Source organism: Leopardus geoffroyi, chromosome C3 (genome assembly GCF_018350155.1).
Source record: "Leopardus geoffroyi isolate Oge1 chromosome C3, O.geoffroyi_Oge1_pat1.0, whole genome shotgun sequence".
In the NCBI taxonomy this organism is placed as follows: Eukaryota; Metazoa; Chordata; class Mammalia; order Carnivora; family Felidae; genus Leopardus; species Leopardus geoffroyi.
The window spans coordinates 71,911,420-71,933,826 of NC_059338.1; the positions used below are offsets into that span (position 1 = coordinate 71,911,420).

At 57.7% G+C, this 22,407-nt stretch overlaps 2 protein-coding genes across 6 annotated transcripts; one reads left to right on the forward strand and one right to left on the reverse strand.

The window, feature by feature from the left end:
• Positions 1-837: 837 nt before the first annotated feature.
• GML (glycosylphosphatidylinositol anchored molecule like) lies at positions 838-12,592 on the reverse strand. 3 transcript variants are annotated; one of them, XM_045453447.1, is made up of 4 exons: positions 12,496-12,592; positions 9,799-9,881; positions 9,146-9,253; positions 838-1,289 (listed from the first exon to the last, which is right to left on the reverse strand). In XM_045453447.1, exons 2-4 carry the CDS (start codon positions 9,860-9,862, stop codon positions 1,000-1,002), a joined length of 462 nt encoding a protein of 153 aa, XP_045309403.1. In that variant the 5' UTR covers positions 9,863-9,881; positions 12,496-12,592; the 3' UTR covers positions 838-999. The 3 variants fall into 3 exon arrangements, with proteins under 3 accessions (XP_045309403.1, XP_045309404.1, XP_045309402.1); XM_045453448.1 differs by lacking the exon at positions 12,496-12,592 and adding an exon at positions 10,214-10,504; XM_045453446.1 differs by lacking the exon at positions 12,496-12,592 and having other exon boundaries at positions 9,799-9,960.
• Positions 12,593-12,638: 46 nt separating this feature from the next.
• On the forward strand, positions 12,639-19,798 carry LY6K (lymphocyte antigen 6 family member K). Of its 3 annotated transcripts, XM_045453444.1 has the most exons (5): positions 12,639-12,749; positions 17,283-17,378; positions 18,159-18,263; positions 19,442-19,494; positions 19,597-19,798. In XM_045453444.1, the coding sequence occupies exons 2-5, from the start codon at positions 17,303-17,305 to the stop codon at positions 19,699-19,701; spliced, it is 339 nt and encodes a 112-aa protein (XP_045309400.1). In that variant the 5' UTR covers positions 12,639-12,749; positions 17,283-17,302; the 3' UTR covers positions 19,702-19,798. The 3 variants fall into 3 exon arrangements, with proteins under 3 accessions (XP_045309400.1, XP_045309399.1, XP_045309401.1); XM_045453443.1 differs by having other exon boundaries at positions 12,641-12,749; positions 19,442-19,798; XM_045453445.1 differs by having other exon boundaries at positions 12,659-12,799; positions 19,442-19,798.
• The last annotated feature ends 2,609 nt before the right edge of the window (positions 19,799-22,407 follow it).

A 22,407-nucleotide genomic window follows, 5' to 3' on the forward strand; every position in this document is an offset into this window, starting at 1 on the left:
ATTTTATGTTATGGTAGTTTTATCTAATTGAAGCTCTGGTTTGATTTAAAGGAGAAGTAAGGACGAGGGTAAAGAAGGTGACACTTTTCTATTCCCCTCACACCTCTTTTCTGAAACCACCACATGTGCAAGAATGACAACCTCAGCACATAAGTCTCCATGCCATTTAAAGTTGGTCACCAGCAGACTCCTAGCCTCTCCCCCTGCTCAAATGTCAGCACCTGGGAGACCTTCTAGCTCTGGTGGGAGGATAGGCCCAACTTTGAGGGAGGACTGCGGCTCGTGCACAACTTGTCTGATTGGCCCACACCGGGCACCGGGCACAGTCTCTAACGTCAGGCCACGATATCCACATGCCACCTCTTGTCCAGCTCCCTCTCGGCTTCCATCATCCCCGCCTTAGAACTAAAGCACAGAGTCTCAGGTGGCCTCGGGTGCCTGTGGTCCGAGCGTAGCTGGGACCTCTCTTTGAGCGAACTCATACACTCTCCCCTGTAACTGTTTTGCCTTATTTAAAATACTTAGTCTCTTGGGGTACCTGAGTGGCTCAGTTGGTTGAGCGGTTGCCCGTCTGACTTAGGCTCAGGTCGTGATCTCATGGTTCCTGAGTTTGAGCCCAGCATGGGGCTCTGTCTCCCTGTCTCTTCCCCTCCCCTGCTCACGTTCCCGTGCATGTTCTATCTGTTTCTCTCTCTCTGAAAAATAAACTTAAAAAAATACTCCATCTCTGCATGCTAAAGCAACCAGATGTTTTGGTCTATTTGCAAGATGATGTCTAAAGAGGAGGAAACAGATCAAATGCTAAAACCACAAACAAATCTCTAGGTAAGCAGTACACAAGCAATAATGTTCTTTATTTCTCTCTTGAAATAAGCTGGGAAAGGGTAACTGGTCCACCTGGGGCCCTGTGGGTCAGTATCCCTGGCTCACAAGGGAGGAAAGGAGAGTGAACTTGCTCTGAGGAATGCGGGAAGAGATCAGACCCTCCCAGAGGGCTTCTCATGTCAGTGTATGGCTGACCAGGATGGAGGCAATGCTCAGGGAAAATGGTGACTCCCCCAAGCATACAGTTCCTTCTAACTCATCCTCAATAGTCTGGTCCTGTGTGATCTCCCTCTCCATATTAGTGGGCCCTCCTTCATTGCAAGTCATTGCACCACCACAACGGACGAAATAGAAGCTGTTAGTTCTTAAGACTCTTGGGGCTTCATCAGGCACTTCGCTTGGATACACAAACGTGCAGTTGCTCGTACAGTTCTTGTAAACAAGTAGCTCCCGACTGTTCAAACCTTAAAAAGTAGAGATGAAAATCATTGATTTCAGGTTTTCTGCTTGCAAACAACAAAGCACAGTTCACCCAGTAACTAGTGTTATACATCCCCAGATGTGACTACGTTGCCTAGAATTTTCACGGATAAAGAACGCCCAAGAAAGGCCACCAGAGGGTCTGTTTCCTCCATGGACAACTTCTCCTGGAGATGGTTTTCTGTCTACACGGCCATCTCATCTCTGCCTCTGGCTGTCTCTAAATAGTATCAAGGTGCCTTGGCACATGGCTGCACAGATGAAATGTCCTGTTCATTATTTGTCCTAAGAATCTCAGGGCTCTAGAAAGAGAACGGAGGCCAAAGAAATGTTTCGCTCATGTCTCACAGGATCACACAGACCCTGAAGTGGAGTGCTCCGTCCATGTGGCCCTCACCTGATTTTCTGAGACTCAGTGTGGCCCCTCTAGGACGAGCTCCCGCCTGCGACCCTCGGCCAGGTGTTCCCAGCTCCTGGCCCAACATATAAACCTCGATGCACCCTTAATGCCCACCTGCACCCCAGCACGGAAAGGGTACTCCACCGCAAGCAGGGTCCCACAACTACTGTGATTACCTTCACTGGTGGGCTCGCCCAACAGCTTTGGCCAACCACCAAGGCTGAGTCCTTAAGATGCACAAGCATGTGTATCTTGGCCATGTGAGCAAGGCGCCATCTGAGGCCTCCTTCGAGAGTCCCTGAGTTAAATTCTTCAGTGCTCACTCACCACTTCTGCTCCCTTGTGACCCCAGTGTTTACCCAATACTTTCTCCCTGGCACTTGCCACCATTGACGTTTCCACTCATGGCTCTAAGGTCAAAGGAAGGAACACCCAGCTAAGCTCCCGTCACTTGCTTGTCTCTATTTGCCACGTGAAGGGTTTCTGGAAGTCCAACGTTCTACAGAAGAGTGCACACTCATAAGCCAGCCGACAGCTGACTGGATTTCAGGAAGTGCTCATAACCATGGAACCGGCACGAGCTCCAGAAACAGAACTGGATAAAAACTACCGGATTCCCGCCTCTGTTCCTCCATCAGGCACTAAAAGCAGCCAAGGCTAAAGATAAGAAATGTCTGGATTTCCAAGCCTATGTGTTAGTTTTGTCTGTTTTTGCACTTTGTGAACATGAACTCCTGTACTGTCTGTTTTGGGGTCTGGCTTCTTTTCTCTGCTTTGTGTTTGGAAACCCATCCCTGATGTGGCCCAGTGCTGTGTATGGTTTACTCTCCCCTTTGTACACTTTTCCACTGATGAACATTCCATGGTTGACCGCTGATGGGCGTTAGCATTGTTTCTGGCTGTCACCTCCCCCAAAGAGCGCTGCAGTGAATATTCTCATCCTCGTCTTGAGGTGAGCATGTGTGAATTCTTGACATGGTGGTAAATGCCGAGTCCTTAAGATGCATACATATGGCTTTAGCAGAAACTGCTGAAGAGTTTTGCAGAGCGGGTGAACGTATTTATACTCCAAAGGATCATGTTAACATCAACATCTTGCCACCATACTAGTGGCCGTTTGTGAATGTTTAATCATTCCTTTTGGTGTTACCATACCATAGTTCTGAGTTTCATTTCCACCAGAAACGTTCACGTTGGATGACTTTTCTTATCTTTACTACCCACTTGGATATCATTTTCTGGTAAACAGCCTCAAGCCTTTGGCTCCAATTTCTATTGGATGGTCTGCTTGTTCAAGTAGTGATTCGTAGAAGAAGTTCATCCCATATACAGAATATAAGCCCTTGAGCAGACAGTGTTTTAAAGGGCCTTCTCTTCATCTGTGGCATCTTTACCCTTACCAGTATCCTCTCGGGGGCAGAAGTTATGAATTTTTATGTAATCTCATTTACCGATTTTCCTCATCAGTGATCAGCACTATATTGTTCAGGTGTCTTAAATTCTTAAAATATCAGGGATACATTCTTCTACATTTCCCTTCCAAAAAAATAAAGCCCACGTTTTGTTCCTTTACTATTTACATGGAGATCTAGAAAGCATCTGAAAGTGCTTCTGTTGTGTAAATCATGTGTATAAGATTTCCTGCACCACCCACTACTGGTGAGTGCTGACGAGTGTCTTTCCCCACAACCTTCTGGGTCAACGTTGTCAGAAAGCACGTGGCTTTTTCTGAGACCTCTTTTCTCCACTGTCGGTCTATTTTTCAGTCCCAACACCAACACTAGACCATGTGCATTGACGAGACGAAAGAATCTTGCGTAAGAGTGCAGGTTCTCTGTTCCTCTCTTCTTCCACGAGATTGCCTTGGACATTCCTAGCCCCCAAAGTTCCATAAACATTTGAATATTTTGAATCAACTTGCCCCCACCCCCACCCCAACACACACACACACACACACACACACACACACACACACTAACCTGGTGAGACTCTGACTGGGATTTCATGGAATCTGAGGATGAACTTGAGGAGAACAGCTGTCCTACCTCTACTGGGTTGCTCCATCCAGAAGCCTGGCTCACCCGTTGGTTTAAGTCCTTCCATTTCACCTGTTTCACAGCTTCGATATGGAAGTCTTGCAGAAATCTGCTTGCGTTTGTTTCCAGGTATGTGGTGGTTTTCAAATACTATGTGTGTTTTTGCACATTTCATTTTCCACGTGTTCATTGCTGTTGTATAAATCCACCATGGGTTTTTTAATTTGATTTTTGACTACTGACCTTGTATTTCGGGCCATTGCCCAAGGCACTGCTTATGTCCAAAGTTCATCATCTTTGGTGAATAGTAGCTGCTTGCTTCCTATTTCCCAGCCACTGTGTGTTTCATTTCTTCCCGTGACCTAGTAATTCCTGTGCCACCCATAATTCTGCTTCATGGGAGTGGAGGTCGTGACAAGAGGCATCTGACCCCACTTTCACCTCAAGGGAAAAGTGTTCCAGTATTTTCCTTGTGACAGAAAATGTCCTCTTGTCTTCCATTTCCTCAGTTTTTTTTGTTTAATTCGGAAAGGTTGCTGGATTTCATCAGTTTTCAGCATCTGTGGCTGTGATGCTTCCCATTTTCTTTGCTAAGATGGTGAACTGAACTAGTGGGTTTCAATTGTAAGCCACACTGCAGTGTGTGTGTGTGTCTGTGTGTGTGTGTGTCTGTGTGTTCTAAACACCTACACCTAGGCCCCTCTTGTCTCTCATCATTTGCCGTTCTATGGCACATTTTCCCACACTTTATTCAGATTTCATTCTTTTCCCCTTAATGTTCTTTTCCTGTTCCAGGATGCCATGCAGGATACAACATTCCTTTGGGTGTGGTATAGCTTATCCACATTAGGATTCTATTGGTTCAGATCTGGCTAGTACCGCTGCAGCTCTAGTCACAGGAGAGGTTCGTCTGTGGTTTCCATCCTTCCAACGTCCTTCCTAGGCTTTGTGTTAGAGTCAAACTGTCATCATGAATGTGTTGGGGAGCAATCCTCTTTATTATCTGGAAGAGTTTGTGTATGGTAGGGTGATTTCTCCTACGAAGGTAGTGGACTTTGCCAGAGACGCTATCTCTAGTTGGTTTTCCAGAAAGGATTTCCAGGTTCTCTAGGTTTTCCATTTCTAGGTGTTCCAGAAAGGATTCAGGGCACTTCAGCTTTACAATCTCATTGTGGGTCAGAGCCAATTCAACTGTGTTTTTCAAGGTGTGATTCATTTCATCACGACTCTCCAATGTGTCACAGGAAGGCTATCATAGTGGCCTCTTGTTTTCTTTACAAGGGAAAGAAAAAAGCGGCCTCTGATGGATGCCCCCCCTTTGCATTTCTGATAACAAAAGTGTGAATTTTACATTTCTGCCTTTGAGCTCCTCTACCCCATTTTACCCATACTATGAATCCTTTCAAAAACCAACTGTTGGCTTTGTGGGGATTCTTTCTGGGTTTTCGTATTCCCATTACAAGGATTTCTGCTGTCTTCCTGACATTCCCTACCTCATTTCTTTGGGTGGATTTCCTATTCTTCTGTCTTCCTGAGTGGAAGCTTGGGGCCTTTGCACACGTTCTCTCTTCTACGAGAGGCTGAAAGTGTCTATTTGCGCTCTCGACTCTGCTTTCGCTGCACTCCACTCATTTTCCCCACGTCCTAGCTTTAGAATCATGGAGTCCTTCTTCTTTCCTAACTTCCATGTGGCTTCTCTTTGGGTCTTTGGTTATTCAGAACTGCTCTGTGTGATTATAAGGAGTGGAGGTTTCCCCAGTTCTCTTTGGAGTGACGATTTCTAGTTTAAGTCCACTGTAACAGAGAAGGAACTCTGCAGAAATGCCTTCCTTTGACATGTGTAGATGCTTGCATTAGGTCCTGGAATGAACTCGGTATTGCAAACATCATTAGCGACCTTGTAAAAAAATGTGTATTGGGTCATGGGTAGCTCGGCTGTCACATATCATGAGTATTCCTCCTTCATAACCAGCGTCCTTCAGACCTTCTGTAGCAGAGGGTGGCAAACAAGAGCCTGCGGGGCAGCCCCAGTCCACCAGCTGTGTCTATGGGTAAAGATCTGTTGGGACATAGGAACGATCACTCTGTTTACCCACGCTCCATGGTTTCTCCTACCCCCACCCAGGCAGTGCGGGGCACTTGCTATGAGTCTAGGTGGCCTACTAGTAAGCAGGGTTGCTTCTGATCCTTTATAGAAAGAGTTGGTCCACCCCAGGTGAATGGCTATGGTAAGTTTGGGGTCCTTGCTCTAGCACCTGGAAGCCATGGGCAGAGGTATGTTAACAACAACACTGTGACCATGCCCCTACCTACAGTTCTTAAGCTCTGGGGAGCATTTTTCGGTGGGGCCCTTCCTCCTGTATCATCAGGCATGTGTGCACTTCGATGCTGGGGTCTTCCCGGTTGTGTCACCCTTTCATCTCCATCCAGTGCTGTTCTGCTCTTCACACAAGCAACGCCCTTGAGTTCACGTTAGCTTTGCCACAGTGCGTGCTTAAGAGCTTGGGGTCGGTATTTATGTTGTATACCATGTTCTGTATTTTATTCTCAGAGTTTTTATGTTCTCATTTCAAAGCATGCCTCTATGAAGCAAAACATATGAATTTAGTTTGTTCTGAAAGTCATGGGTTCCTACTTGTAGCCATTTTAATATTAGTGTCATTAACGATCCGTTAGAGCTTAAATTGCTTTTCTGATGTTCAGTGTCTTACTTCCGATAATTGTACCTTCAAAAAGTTTTCAGGAAATACGAAAGCTCCCGTGCACCTGGACTCAGTCACTTCCAACGGTACCTCGTGGCCAGACAGCAGTGCAGCAGCGTGACTAGGGCACCGGCTCTCAAAGCGGTGATGGGGAACACCAGGCTTACACCACAGTCATCCTTCATATGGACACACCCACCCCTTTCCCACACAAATGCCAGGCCATTGATTCCCACAAAACGATTCTGGGGTCTGCATCTAGAAGTTGGTCATTTCTAGGATGTCTATAAGAGGAAACATGGACAGTTACCTCTGGAGCTGCCCCCTTCTCGTTCCCCGTGTTTCCCAGGACACTCATTCAGGATAACGGAGCAGTAGCTGCCCTGCTTTACTGCCGAGTAATGCCCACGGTGGACTCACCACGGTGTCTTTACTGTTTAGGAGCTCCAGGATGTCTGGGTTGCTTCGGGGATCGAGGTGCTACAAACCACTCCAGGACAAATATCCACGCATGGTTTCGCACAGGCGAAGTTTCAACTCTTCCGGGAAAACCCCCAGAAATGCAATTCGGGGATCGAAGGTAGCTGCATGTTGTGTTTTTAAGAAACTGGACCGCGTTCACCATAATTTGTGGTCCCATTTTTCACTGTCACTGGCCACATACAAAAATCTGATTTCTTTACCGTCCTGGCCAGCCTTTGGTGTGGCCACTGTTTTCGACTTCGGTCACTCTGATTAGAGACACCTAATTGTGTTTTCAATTTTAATTTCCCTAATGACCAAAGATGTCAACCATCTGTACTGGCTTATCTGCTTATCGGGGCCAGCTGGTGATCAGAAAGACAGTGCAGAACCAGGTCCATTTGATGCTGAGGCGGGGCGGGGCCGGGGCGACAAGCCCAGTTGGCAGGAAAATATGGAGGCCATGCTTCTCTACCCCCGCTCCCCGTCTCGGCCCACGCACTGGAGACTCTCGTGAAGATGTCTGAGGTGTTCACCCACACGCCTGTCACCTGTGCAGGCCAGCGGCCACGCAACTGCTACCTTCTTAGGAACTGCTTGTGGGCAACGGGGCTGATGGGATGGACGTGAAGCAGGATGAAGTGTGGAGATGCTGGATGGGGTCCCCTGGCGTCCATCACCGCAGAACCATCACAACCTTCGAGACCAACGATCTGCCTCACCTCAGCCCTGCAGACCTCACGCGGGCTCTCCCAGGGCCAAGTATAGCCCAGAGCCACACAGGGCGAGAGGCTGGGAAACAGAGCCCAACGCGCCCTTCAGAAGCAGCCGTCCCAGCGCGGCAACCCGCCACCCACCGGGGTCTCCCAGAGGGGCAGCAGCGGAGCTCTGATGGCGGCTTCTGTTCCTCCTGTGGTGCAAGTGCCTGAGGAGCTTTGACTGCCAAGGCACCCACCTCAAGGACGGCTCTCTGGGGGAAACACCACCAGCCGCTGGACTAGATACAGAGCCCACACCGCCGCACCGCTACCGCCCGAGACTCCTTCGTTCCAGGGCTCTTGGTGGGGCTCCAGAACTGACCACAGGTCTCTGGTTTCTCTTCTTCTCGAGTTTTAGAGTCCTGCCCTCGTGTTGTAAACTCACCAATGAAGACGGGCCCGGGAAACCCCAGATGCCCCCCTTGAGCCCAGAAAAGGCACACTCCCAGCCCGTGCATCTCTCGTTCCACCACGACTTGGCCGTGTGCCTTGGAAGCTCCAGGACTCGTGAGGCACAGCCCCGTGGGTTCCCAGTTCCTGACGGCCACGTGGAGGGCGTCCTCAGTCATTACAAGAACCATGAGGGCCAGTCCCGCCATATCGCTGCACGTCGATAGGCCGAGACTTGCACACAACAGGTGCCTGCTGCAGGAACCCGGGACAGATTCCAGCTCCTTCCTGAGTTCCAAAGCCCCAGATGCCCACAGGTTAGGCCAGCTGGTACCACCGAGAGGAGGCAGAGAGAAGACCGTGTTGCAGGGGGCTTGGAACACAGAATGGCACGTTAAGGTGCAAAGAGACACTGGGGAAGGCCAGGGGCCAGAGGACAGGCCCCCGGCAGGGCCCCACACGGGGCCACTGCCTCCCTGCCAGGCCCTGCACTGGCTGCAGCCTCCCAGGTTCATCGAATGGTCGCTGGCCTCTGGTCGACTCTGTGCTTCAGCTTAGGGCCCTGGCGAGCAGGACGCCTTTCTCAGGGCACCTGAGCCTCTGAGTAACAGCCAAGAGCACCCTGAAAAGTCACGCTCTGCCCTGAGCCCATACTTGGCCTTGCCCTCCGTGTGCAGTAGTCCTTGTCCGGAGAAGTCTGCAGGATGCCTGCTTTTCGGGCCTGCCTAGCTGGAAGCCCTCCCCCCACCAGCCTGAATCAAATGGGCAACGAGGGACCGCCCGGGCGACTCGGGGGCACCAGCACCGCCACCAAGGACTGACACGGAGCGGAGGCCTAGGGTCTGGCAACCCCCCATGGTGCACGTGGACCCTGACAGCCCCACCTTGCGGGGTGCCTGGCTCTCCAGGATGGTGCACACCGGCCTCTCCTGGGGCTGAGCCTACAGGCTGGGGTGGGCTCTCAGGATGGGGACGGAGCAGGCCAAGGGCCACGGGGCTGGGTCCAAGACAGAGCAGATCAGACAGCTCCCTGAAAGTGCTCAGGTGGGGTGCCTAATTCACAACGTGCAAGGAAGACAAACAGGTACTTACGAACAGAGATGGTCATACAGCGCCTGAGGTCTGTTGGACACAACGTAATTTGTGGACACTTAAAATTGTTGATGGTCCAACAATCGTGGCATTTCAGATTATAGGTCCCTGAGGAAACAGTAAGCAGCATCTGGCTCCAGTGCCCCGGCACCGTCCACCGTTACCCTTGGCTGTGACCTCCCCCTGCCTTGAAGGACTTCTGGAGGCCTCCACCGCCCGGCCCTCGATGGGCTCCGCTCTGGCCAGGGTAGCTTCCGGGCAGAGACCGGGTACACGTGGGACTTGTTCCCGTTCCCAGAGACAGACGCCGGCGAGCACCGCCAGGGAGCCACCTGAGGGGACCCTCTGCCCCGCAGATGACGGCCCCTATGCCCAAGAGAGCCTGGCAGTCAGAAAAGGCCAGCGCCCTCCCAGACTTCCCTGGACTCTCCAACGCTGCCCTTCCCAGGTGAGGGAGGGCCGAGCTAGAAACGCCCTCCCGACACTCACCTAGCTCGGGGACCCTTCCAAACCAACCGTGTGCCCACCAACTGCACTGACATCGGGGGTCCCGGCAGCCTAAGGTGACGGAATCCCACCCAGACCCTTTCTCTGACCCTGGATAACAGTAAAGTCTTACTGCTGGGAAGACAAGGAGAGGAATCGATACTTACAATGTCCTTCCAGCATGACCTGAGGCAACCAGATGACAAGGAGCATGGCCCAGAGGAGCATCATCTCCTGCAGGAACTTGAACCTATAGGTGAGGAGACCGGGGCACACGTCAGCAGCCTGCATGTCACAGAGGCCACCTCACAGGATGCGTGTCTGCAGGACCCACGTGAGCAGTGTGCGGGGATCCCGGAGGGAGGCTTTGGGGTCCACCAGCGTCCACCAGCCCCTCCCAGCTCCTCTCCCCACCCGCTCCTCCCCTGCACCTCCCCTCCTGGCTCCTCTCCCCACCCATACTCCCCCTGCACCTCCCTTCTTGGCTCCTCTCCCCACCCACACCTCCCCTGCACCTCCCCTCCTGGCTCCTCCCCCCACCCACACTTCCCCTGCACCTCCCTTCTTGGCTCCTCTCCCCACCTGCACCTCGCTGCTCAGCAGGCAGGGCTCTGCCCGCTCCACCGGGCTCTACAGGCAGCAGGCAGGCCTTTCCACACACCCCTCAGGCCTCCTCTTGCACGAAGTCACCTGGGGCTGCCTCCACTGGGAGCTCAGCCGAGGTCCCTATGCCCCCCCCAACAATGCTTGTCCTGATGGACTCGCTGACCCCAACCTCAAGAGCAGCTTGGAGTAAGTGCTGGGACACTGTCCACGCAGGCGTTTCCAGCTGCTACAGGCGATGGACAAATGCGGGGCAGCACGCGGTGACCACCCTGCTCCCTTGGAGGCCGGCAGCCTGACTTGCGCAGTGGCCACAGTCTGCGCCAGAACGTTCCGCTGCCCCCCACCCCTCCCGCAGAATCGGGTGGCCCTGAAGCGTGGGCGGGGGAGGGCCCGGGGGTCCCCACACCTGAGCCCTGACCCTAGCCCATGCTCCAGGATCCCCCCGGCATATGGCAGTGCCCGCTTCTGCTCAGCGTTCCTGTGGGGACCCATCTGTACCCCCAAGTCTGCGAGCCCGGGGTCCTGAGGGAAAACTGCTTCCCGCCCCCCCACACCTGGGCGGGAGCATCTGCCCGAAGGGGACACCTGTCTGGGGAAGCACCTGCCTCAGGAGGGACACCGGACTGGGGGAGCTCCTGCCTGAGGGGGGACCCCATCTGGGGGAGCACCTGCCTTGGGAGACTCTTGTCTGGGGAGACCTGCCTGAGGGGAGATCCCTGTCTGGGGGAGCACCTGCCTTGGGGGACTCCTGTCTGGGGAGCACCTGCCTGGGGGGGGGACACCATCTTGGGGGGGCCCCGGCCTGAGGGGGAGTGCTGTCTAGGGGAGCACCTGCCTTGGGGGACTCCTGTCTGGGGAGCACCAGCCTGGGGTGGACACCTCTCTGGGGGAGCACCGCCTGAGGGGGGACTCCTGTCTGGAGGAGCCTTTGCCTGGGGGGGATGCCTGTCTGGGGGAACGCCTGCCTTGGGGGACTCCTCTCTGGGGAGCACCTGCTTTGGGTGGGGAACCTCCTTGGGGGAGCCCTGCCTGAGGGGGGAGTGCTGTCTAGGGGAACACCTACTTGGGGGGTGGGACACCTCCTTGGAAGGGACCCTGCCTGAGGGGGGACTACTGTCTTGGGGAGCACCTGCCTGGGGGGACACCTCTCTGGGGGAGCACTGCCTGAGGGAGGACTCCTGTCTGGGGAGCACCTACCTGGGGGGACACCTACCTGGGGGAGCCCCTGCCTGAAGGGGGACCCCTGTCTGGGGAGCACCTGCCTTCAGGGACTCCTGTTTGGGGAGCATCTGCCTGGAGGGGGACAACTCTCTGGTGGAGCACTGCCTAAGGGGCACACCTGACTGGGGAGCACCTGCCTGATGGGGGACTCCTGTCTGGGGAGCACCTTACTGGGGGGGATACCTCCTTGGGGGGGCCCCCGGCCTGAGGGGGAGTGTTGTCTAGGGGAGCACCTGTCGTGGGGGACTCCTGTCTGGGGAGCACCTACCTGGGGTGGACACCTCCTTGGGGGGGGCCCTGCCTAAGGGGGGACTACCGTCTAGGGGAGCACCTCCTGGGGGGGGGGACACCTCTCTGGGGGAGCACCGCCTGAGGGGGGACTCCTGTCTGGGGAACCCCTGCCTGGGTGGAACGCCTGTCTGGAGGAGCACCTGCCTGAGGGGACACCTGTCTGGGGGACCACCTGCCTTGGGGGACTCCTGTCTGGGGGGCACCTACCTGGGGGGGGAACCTCCTTGGGGGCCCCCTTCCTGAGGAGGGAGTGCTGTCTAGGGGAGCACCTACCTTGAGGGACTGCTGTCTGGGGTGCACCGGCCTGGGGGGGGACACCTCTCTTGGGGAGCACCGCCTGAGTGGGACTCCTGTCTTGGGAGCACCTGCCTGGGGAAGACACGTCCTTAGGGGAGCCCCTGCCTGAGGGGGGACACCTGACTGGAGGGACACCTGCCTGACGGGGGACTCCTGTCTGGGGAGACCCTACCTGAGGGGGGGGCACCTCTCTGGGGGAGCACCTGCCTGAGGTAGCACCTCTCTGGGGAGCGCCTGACTGGGGCTTGGGGTGGCGCCCGTGTGGGCGGTGCCGCCTCACCCGCCGTGTCCCCACCCCGCGAGGACCCGGGCAGCCCAGCAGCCCCCCGCTGAGGGCCCGGGACAGGCGCCCAAGGTGCCCCCAGCCCCCCACCGCCCTTTCGAACGCCTCCCCCGCAGGCTCCCTGCGCCCTCCGTCCCCACGCGTCCCCACAGCGACCTCAGAGAACCTTCTGGAACCCTGGGCGGGCGAGGCCTCCAATCGGCGGGCTCAGCAGGGTCAGCGCCAAGACTCTCCGGGCCGCAGCCGCGCTTCCCACAGCCTGGACGCGTCCGCAAGGGAGGGGGTCTCCGTCGCTGCGCGCGCGACTCCCGGCAGGCCCCGCGCCCACGCATGCGCACGCGCACACTGGGTTCCACAAGGTTCCACGAGCCTCGAAGGCCCCACTCTCAGAGAGTCCGGCGGCGCCAGAGGTTCCGGAAGGTTCGGGGCTCACCTCACAGGCGGGCAGCGTGGAAGTTAATTGGCAGAAGGTTGGACGCGTGGGGGGGCCTGGAAGGTTCCAGAAGGCCTGGCTAGTCTCAGTAGGGTGAAGGGTGAGGGGAGGGGCGTCCATATAGGGTCCAGGAGGTTCGGGGCGTGGCCCAGGGCTGGCGTGGGGGGTGCTTGCAACGGCGGGGGTCCTGCCGGCGCCCCTCAGTCCCACGGGCACAACCGGCGCTGCCACTGCCACTGCCGCTGCCCGGGGGTCCCTGGGCCCCTGGAGTCCCCGCCCCGCCCGCACCGCCTGGACCTCTTCTCCCCGCAGTTTCTGCGCTTTCTTCTTCCAGGCCGTCTGTGCGGGGCCCAGTTTGATGTCGTGTGTTTAGTTTCGAGAAGGAAAAGCGGGTCCTTGACTGCGACCTTCAGTCTCCTGGAACCTTCTCTGACCTCCGCCTGCAGAGCGTGCGCTTCCTTCCCGGCGCTGGGGCCGGTCCCGTCGGGCTTCGTTTTGTCACTCGTCCCTCGCGTGGCTGTCCCTCGCGTGTCTTTTCCGCGGGGACCGGTGGGGGCGGGGTCCCGGTTGGAAGAGCTTTCTTACTTACTCTGCAAGGCGACCTTTTCCTGCCTGTCCTTCTGGGCCTCCCTGCTGGTGCTGCTGTGCTCTGGAAAGGTCTCTGGCTGGGTCCCGCCAGTTCCAGGGACGGAAATCTCCCCGCCTCCCCGCCAGACCCTGCAGCTGGAGCGGGCCCTGCCAGGTGCCTGGGGGGCCATCCCGGAGGAGAGGGCCAGGGTCTGCGTTCAGGGCCGCCGAGGGGGGGGGGGGTGGCTGAGGGGCACGTTTGCCCATCACCTGTAGGAGCAGGAAACGTCTGCGTGGACAGTGTCCCAGCACTTTTCCCAAGCTGCTCTTGAGGTCGGGGTCAGCGAGTCCATCAGGACAAGCATTGTCCTGCGGGGGTGGGCGGATGGGGGTGTGGAGGGGGTTGGAGGAGGGGAACTCCGCTGAGCTCCAGGTGGATGACTTCCTGCAAGAGGAGGGCTGAGGGGTGTGTGGAAAGGCCTGCCTGCTGCTGGCATGCCCGGTGGGGGAGCCTGGGACCTGCTGGGCTGGGAGGTGTGGGTGGGGAGAGGAGCCAGGAGGGGAGATGCAGGGGAGGTGTGGGTGGGGAGAGGAGCCAGGAGGGGAGGGCAGGGGAGGAGCGGGTGGGGAGAGGAGCCTGGAAGGGAGATTCAGGGGAGGTGTGGGTGGGGAGAGGAGCCAGGAAGGGAGATTCAGGGGAGGTGTGGGTGGGGAGAGGAGCCAGGAGAGGAGGGCAGGGGAGGAGTGGGTGGGGAGAGGAGCCAGGAGGGGAGATGCAGGGGAGGTGTGGGTGGGGAGAGGAGCCCGGAGGAGAGATGCAGGGGAGGTGTGGGTGGGGAGAGGAGCCAGGAGGGGAGGGCAGGGGAGGAGCAGGTGGGGAGAGGAGCCAGGAGGGGAGATGCAGGGGAGGTGTGGGTGGGGAGAGGAGCCAGGTGGGGAGATGCAGGAGAGGTGTGGGTGGGTAGAGGAGTCTGGAGGGGAGATGCAGGGGAGGTGTGGGTGGGGAGAGGAGCCAGGAGGGGATGGCAGGGGAGGTGTGGGTGGGGAGAGGAGCCAGGAGGGGAGATGCAGGGGAGGTGTGGGTGGGGAGAGGAGCCAGGAGGGGATGGCAGGGGAGGAGCGGGTGGGGAGAGGAGCCAGGAGGGGAGGTGCAGGGGAGGCTTAGGTGGGTAGAGGAGTCAGGAGGGGAGGTGCAGGTGGGGAGGGGAGCAGTGGGGCCTGTGCAGGGGGCTGCCGGATGCTGACCCCTCGGGAGCTGCCTTGCACTCTGCTGATGTGCACCGAGCCTCTGTGCTCAGTGCATGTGGCAGAAAAGGTGTGGACGTACAGAAATCGCAGATAAATGTGTCAAGAGAGCTTCCTCGCAGTTTTGTTTTGTTTTTTTTTTTAGCGTGTGTTTTAGTTTTTATTTACTGCGATGTTTGAAACGTGATGGGATTTCCACTCCAAACGTATTTCTGTATTTTATCGTGGATCAACACTGGAAGAGAGATGAAGTCAGTAGCGGACACACTGTGTGGTGGGTGTCACGGGCGTTAAAAAACTACAGTCTGCTGTGCTTCGAAGGGGAGCTCCTCCAGCTACCGGGTTCTAGGTTGGCAGATGTCATCTTCCGACACCTGAAATGTTTTTTACGCTCTTTCGCTTGGGTGGTTCGATGTGAAGTGCACGGAAAGCCCTCTTCTTGTTTCTTTGCACATCACGTGTGTTGTTTCTTCCTCCGGGTTCCGGAAAGCTTTCTCTGTGATTTTCTGTGCTTTGAGCACGCCTCGGTAGAGGTGGTTTTGTGTGTGTGTATTTGTTTCGGGGGTTGTGCGCGTCCTGTTCTCTAAGCTTCCCGAGTCTCCACAGCGATGTCTGTCAGGACCGCTGGAAAGCCCTTAGCCAGTATGGTTTCAGGGATGCTTCCGTGCCATCCCTCCTCCTCCTTTTGGTCTTTCGGGGAGCTGGGTGTTCCCGAAAAGAAGCTCGTCCCACGGTTCTTGGACACTCTGTTCTGTTTTCTTGTTGTGTTTGTCTTGGCGTTTCAGGCAAGGAGAGTTCTACCGACCCGTCTTCACGTTCGCGGGGTCTTTCTGCGGCTGTGTCGAGGGCAGTGATGACCCACCCGACATAGTCCTCATTTTCATCAAAAAAGACATGGTTTTGCTTCCTAGCATTCCCATGTGGCTCTCAGAGTTTTCCTTCCTAAGCTCACGTTGCGTATCTGTTCTCACGTGTGGTCTGCCTTCTCCACCGGCGCTCTTAGTGTCCTGGTCCTAGTCATTTCACATCCCCTCTCTGACGATGGTGACGCGTCCGTCACCTGTGTCACATCCTCGTGCTGGCTTTTCCTCTGCGGACGGTTTCTCTTGGCTCCGGGCATGCCTTGTGTGTCCGGCTGCCAGTTGGTCGTGTATTGTGGGTTGAGAGGAAGCGCGGTAAGTAGGCCCTGAGCGCGAGCACTCACGTTACGGGCCCCGGGGCCTGGACTTTGTGCACAGTTTGCTGTAGCTGTCGTCGCCTTAGGTTGTACACTCTTGAGTGTCCTTGTTTTCGTCTCCCGCTTTAGCTTCGAATCTTTCTCACGCGTTGCTCCTTGGAGGGAGGGCGTGTTGTGTGGCACTGTCAGTTGTTACCCACTCGAAGAAAGAAAGGGCTCGGAGACGAAGTGCTGGGGGCTGGATGGAGACTCTTGTGCGCTCGGGAGACCCCCCCCTCCCCCCAGCCCGGGACGGCTCTTCCTGCTCTGGCACTCAGCCTCCAGCCCTCTGTCAAAATCACAGTGAAGTGCTCCCACCGGCTCGTGGTTCCCGCAGCTTCTGCTCCAGGTGAGCATATTTAGGGTTGCCTCGCGGGACATACCTGGCTCGCCAGACTTGGAAGTGCCAGTTCTGTGACCTCAGTTCTCTGACGGGCACAAGACGCGTTGTTGATTTTCGGTGTGGCCAGTGTTTGCTTTGGGGAATGATGGTTCTTTATCTATAGGACTGAATACTTCTGCTTTCCTCCGTCTGATCTGATGAGGCAGAAATGCTGCAACTAAAACCGGGCCACGAAGGGAGAGGACAGGAGCACAGGCTCACTGTGTCGGAAGCGGTCCGTTGTGAACCAGGGTGATGGTGGGAAGGATAGGGTGCCGTTGAAAAGTGACAACCCGGGGAGCAAATATTACACGACAAAACTTGGAGAAAGAAAGTTGTTTCAAGAGATGTAAGTATAGGGGCGCCAGGGTGGCTCAGCGGGTTAAGCATCCGACTTCGGCTCGGGTCGTGATCTCACGGTTTGTGAGTTCAGGCCCCACGTCAGACTCTGTGCTGACAGCCCGGAGCCTGGAGCCTGCTTCGGAATCTGCGTCTCCCTCTCTCTCTGCTCTTCCCCGCTGGTGCCCCGTCTCGCTCTCCCTCCATCAAAGATAAATAAACGTTAAAGAAAAGAGAGAGATGTAACTATAAAGGTAAAAAACAAACATACAACATGGGGCTACCGAGAGAAGCCTTAAAAAGAAGCGCGTACGCGTCACATAAAGAAACGACCGGCTGCGTGTATAATGATCGACATACGTAATAATCGTCGCGCAGAGAGCGTCTCGGAGGGCGTTTAAGCCAAACACACCAGTCCCTTCAGTGAGCGTCCATGGCTGCAGTTACTTCTCATCTGCTGGGAAGGCCTAGAGGGCCACCCCTGGCCTGTTTTGCTGTCAAGGGTGGGGTGGGGCCCACGCAGGGTGGGTTCAGGAGACCGTCCTGGAGGGCTGGGGTGGGAGCAAAGGGTGACGGTGCCAGAACTGGGATCTGGTGGGCGTGTATGCTTGGGCCTAAACTGGGTCACAGGACTAGGGAATGGCCAGTAGCCGTCCACACTCTTCAAGGGAGCGCCCTGCCTTCCCTGGGCCCACGGGGTGGCCTCCCAGGTGGCCAGGTCTGACCCCGGAGCCACAGAGCTGACCGCGTGGCCTCACTCCCCGTGTCCAGGGCCAGGCACCACGGAAACGATGATTCTCTTTGCTTTGCTCCTGGTCACGGGCCTGCCGCGGGTGGAGACAAACGTCACCGTGTCTGGAAAACAAGGTAAGTCTGGGCCCCTCAACCCCCTGGGCTGGGAGAAGGAAGCGGGACAGAATGCCTCTGCAGACACAGGGTGGCCACCCATGCCTGGACCCCGCGGGGGCCCCAGGGCAGTGGCAGGCACAGGGGTCAGGGAGCGAGAGAGCGTCAGGAGGGCAGCCTGTGGATTTGGATACCTGATGGGGGAGCTTGTTGATTTGGGGCTCCCCTGCCGAGGGCCGGCAGGAGTGTCCGGAATCCTGGCTTATTCCCCAGCACTGCGCTGTCCCCTCAGTGTCCCTGCCTTCCTGGGAGACATCAGGCTGGGCGCCATGCGTGGCCCGGCCCTCACAGGACCATCCAGGCCTGTGTCAGAGAACTGGAGGAGCCACAGAAGGGTGACAGGCTTGTCCCCGGGGAGCGGGGAATGAGTCCTGCCCTAATGCAGACCAGGCAGCGGGCCACACCCAGGGGAGGGGATGCAGGGCCTGGGGCAGGGGAGGGAGGAGTGGGGAAGATGAGTGGGAAGGGCCCTGGAAGGCAGATTGCAAATCTCTTGAGCCATTGAACTTGAGGTGCCGTGTGTGCATGCGTGTGTGTGTGCGTGCGTGTGTGTGCATGCGTGTGTGTGTGGGTGCGTATGTGTGTGAGAGGTAGGGTGAGGGCAGCCCAGGGGAGAATACAAGGACTCGGGACCCATGGTTTTGTGCTCCCTGGAGGAGGGAGAGATGGGGGAAGGGGCGGTGCTCATCCGATAGGCCTGGAGAGCGGTGGTATTTCACTCTGGTTTTCTTCCCCTTTCAGCTGCAACCCTGAAGTGTCACGTCTGCGAGATAGAGAATAGTTTCGGTTGCACAAATCCATCAAAATGTCCTAGGGATTTTCACTTTTGTACTTCCGTTGCCGTGAGTGAGTATCTCCGTGCATCCCGGGTTCACAGGAAAGTCGGTCGATCCTTTCAGCAGTTGGGGTCTGTCTGGGTTTTCTCGACAGAGAGTAACTAATGTAATCACGTTCGTTCAAGAGAAATGGAGCAAAGTCCTGAGACGTCAGAACACAGGCAGGTGACAGGCCAGCTTGCGTGAGAGCAGTGCCGACGGGGGGCGGGGCGCCAGGAGTGGACGCGATGGAATATTGGGGTGCGGGAAGAAAAGTGTAGGGGTTATCTGTATTCGTTTTAAATGAACGACGAAAGCCTTCATTTCAACCGCCCCACCGAGAAGTGCTGTTACAAGAGGTGTACGTAATGAGGGGCGGGGCTTACGCTATGTCCTGGAAGGAGTGTTGTGTGCTTTAAGACGGGTGGAGACCACCTCTCTGTCTCGTGTATGTCACCCGGGAGCTCCAGGCCGCATGAAGCCCCCGAAGGGGAGTGCGGAGGCCCAGCAGCGCCCAGCGCTGGGAGGCAGAGGGTCAGCCCCTTCCGGCGGGTCCGCGTTCCCGGAAACATGCAGGGTGCTGAGGGGGTGCTTGGGATTCACGCAAGCCCCGCGTGAACGTCATCACCTCGTAGGGAAAAGCGATTGTCACCGTGAACCACAGATGAGGCGAAGCCAGCAGCGTGACCCGGCGGCCGGGGTGGAGCCGGGCCGTGTACAGCAGGCTCGCGGTGACAGCGCCGGCCCAAGGAGAGGCCGGCGCTGAGCCCCGGGCAGTGGCCAGGATGGGCAAGAGCCCCTTGCTCCCCTGCCTGTCCCGTGGTTACAAAGTCCAGAGCGACCTGGTGGTGAGCGGTGAGGCCTGGGAGCCTGTACATCCCCGGGCGGAGAGCCCCAGACCCGGGCTCCCCCTGCTCGTGGACAGGCCAGCCGGGGAGGGGCGGGGCGGGGCGGGGCCGCCGGGTGGGGGGAGCATCTCGTGGTCACACCGCACGCAAGCCACCCCCTGCCCCAGAAGCAGCCGTGAACACAAAGGCCGGACCCCGTCCTGGGCGGTGGCTCCCGACCGCCCCGTAGACGAGGGGCCTCTTCAACCGTGGCCTCTGAGCGGGGGCACCAGAAGGTCGGGATGGGACGGGCACAGGCCCGAAGCGCTTTGGTGTCGCTGCTCTCAGTTCACGTGGTGCCTTTCTCTTCACTTCCTGTCAGGAATCTATCCGCGTTTCTTCTATGTTTCGAAGCAGTGCTCCAGGTATTGTCCAGTAAGTGCTCCGTTTGCTCCGGGACTCAAGTCCTTTGTCCTCGTCGAGCCTATGCCCTTCCTGTACGCGCACTGCTGTTCGGAGTTCTTGTGCAATACGCAGGAGCCGAACGTCCGCGAGCCGGAATTCAGAGAAGGCGGACGAGCAAGCCGCTTGAGGAGCAGCGGGGCCTGGCTGGCCGCCTTCCTGACTCTGTCCTCTGTGTGAGGGGCCTCGGGCGGTGCCTTGGGAGCGTGGCACCGATGACCCGGACTCGCCGCAGGTGCTGGGAACCTCAGCATTAAACCCGTTTTCCGCTGGTTAACGCGTGGTCTGCCTCTCGAGGGGCCGGAGAACAGGTGGGGGGGACCAAATCCAGTCGGCCCAGCCCACAGCTCCCTTTCGAGCAAGTCCGGCCCTGGCAGGGGGGTGGGGGAGGTCTCGAGTACTAGTGTTCGTCTCTGAACGGAAGCCTTGTAACTGTTCGTGGCCGACGCTCTGTCCTTCTGTCCGTCTCCGAGGGTTTCAGCACTGCGGGGGGGCCTGAGGGTCACCTGGCAAGGGAAGCGCTCGGAGGCTCCCGGCCTTTGCAGGATCGGGGTCGGTGGAAGACAGGATGCAGTGGGCGGGAGACGTCAGCAGGGAAGGGCTCCTGGGCAGGGCACGGGGTGCGGGGACGTGGTCCCAGGGACGGCCCTCCTCTGACGGGGGCGGCACCATGTCTGCCCTGCCTCAGCTCCTCCCACATCAGGGATCCTGTGGAATGAACTCGGACTTCGCCCAGCGACTGGCACAGGTGCCTGGGCTCACAGGTTCGCCCACGTGCCTTCGACCAACACGTGAGCCTCGGCCAGGGAGACGGGAGCAGGGTCCTCTTTTCATTTCTCAGCTGAGCTGCAGCCGCCAAAGAGGCACGAGGGTCACACTCCCCGTCTGCAGAAGACAAGGGCTTTCTTCTCCTGACCCTGTTGACCCCCTGTCGGGGCTGCACTGAGCACCTCCTTCCTTCACCTTCCTCTCCTCGCCCCCTCCCCACCTGCTGTGACAGGGCTGACCCAAGGACACGGCTGGGCGCGGCACCCTGGGAACCTTCCAGAAAGAGTCTCCGTGGCCCCAGAAGGAGGCAGCATGGGGCAGGGCATGGATGGTTTCTGGGCCATCCCTGAGGCATGGACGAGGCCCGTCTCTGTCACGTCTGAACCCTCCACGGCAGAGGCCTAAATGCATCCTGGGGGCCGGTGCAGAGGGCGGCCCCCCGAGGGTTGACCCACAACTCCAGGAGTGGAGAGGATTTCAAACAGCGTCTGTCACCTCCTACCGTGTGCACGTCCCTTTCCCCGGCACAGGCTGTGTGCTCGCGTCCTGCCGCTCACGCTCGTCCCCAGGAACAGCATCCCCCAGCTGCCCCAAACTCACAGCCTGGGACTGGAGCGGGGGGAGGCCCCTATTATGTAAGGGCAGGCAAAAGTGGGCACCTCCCCACAAAGAGCAAAGAGGCGGGACGTCACCCCCACGCAGGACTTGGCCCGGCCACCTGATGGTGGAGTGTCTTCAAAGACAGGCCAGGAACACGCTGTGTAAGACGGCAGGGAGCCCAGAAGTGGGCGTCTGGAGAATCCCTACAGCAGGGGTTTGGTGAGCAGATGGGGACAGCTTTCACTGACCTGATGGTGCTGGTGGGCGAGGCATGAAGCTTTTGGAGGAGGGGGAGGAGAGGGAGGTGGGGGAGGAGGAGGGGGAGGAGGAGGTGGGGGAGGGGGGAGAGGATGGGGAGGGGGAGGAAGGAGAGGGAGAGGAGTGGAGAGGAAGAGGAGGGGACAGGGGGAGGAGGGAGGGGGAGGGGGGACGGTGAGTTGAGGATATATTGTCCCCAGTGTGGTAGATACTCGTGTGGGAAAGTGGGGAAGGTGGCGATGCACAGGTTGCTCAGAAAAAGAGGTCGAGGGTCAACACAGGTGCCAGGGTCAGAAGGTAAACACGAGGGTCGAGGACGTAGGAGCCCCAGATGGGAGGCCTGAAGAGGCGGGAACACCAGGGGTGGTGGCTGAGACCTAGAAGCGCCTGCTGGTGGGTTTCCCCGGGAGCCCTCCCCCTAGTGGAGGGAGGGCTGCGCGCGGGTGGCCGGGTGACACGTGAGTGGGAGCTAATCCCCCAGGTCTCGGGAGAGCGGCTGAGTAATGCCCCGTGGACACCCGCTGGATAAAGGAGGAGGGCGAAGCAAAGTGACCGGCCCACGGCCAGGCGGTGGCGACCGCGTGCAGGCGCAGAGCCGTGTATTGGCCGTGATCGGAGGCGGAGCACGAGGGCAAGGGCCCACGGGCACGGAGAAGAGGTGACGGCTCACATCACGGGGAGGGGACGGGTGGTTACCAAATGGCTCTGCTGCGGGGGCTGCCGGGCCCGAGAACGCGTGTGGCGTAGGCGACACGGAGCCCCCAAGCACGGTGGCTGCAACGAGGGGGACGGGTGTCGTTTCTTGTTCACGTGAAGGGCGTGCAGAGGTCCGCGGCCCAGACTGTGTGGTCACAGGGAGGCGCGCTCAGCGGAGAGCCCCTGGGCCCGCAGGTCCCCCTGCTGAGTGCGGTTGCGCCTGGGGGCCGGTGCGTCAATGCCCCCGCTGTCCCGCTAGGAAATGTATACGCGCCCAGATGCGCCTGCGTGGAAAATCCAGCACCTGTGTGTAGGCTCTGCAAACACACACGAAGGCGACGTCGAGGGTCCCCGTGGAGTCTAGGCAGTGCTCTTCCAAGGGGAACGAGTCTCTGAAGCTCCACAAGCTGCCAGTCCTCGTCCTCCGGTGGCCGGACGCCACGGGTCACACAGAGGCTCACAGGAGGAGCTGGGGAGTGTGGACTCCAGATCTTGCGTTGCGGACATGGCCGGGGCCCCCTTCCCTGATGCCCACAGAGCTGCTGGCACATCCCTGAACCCACA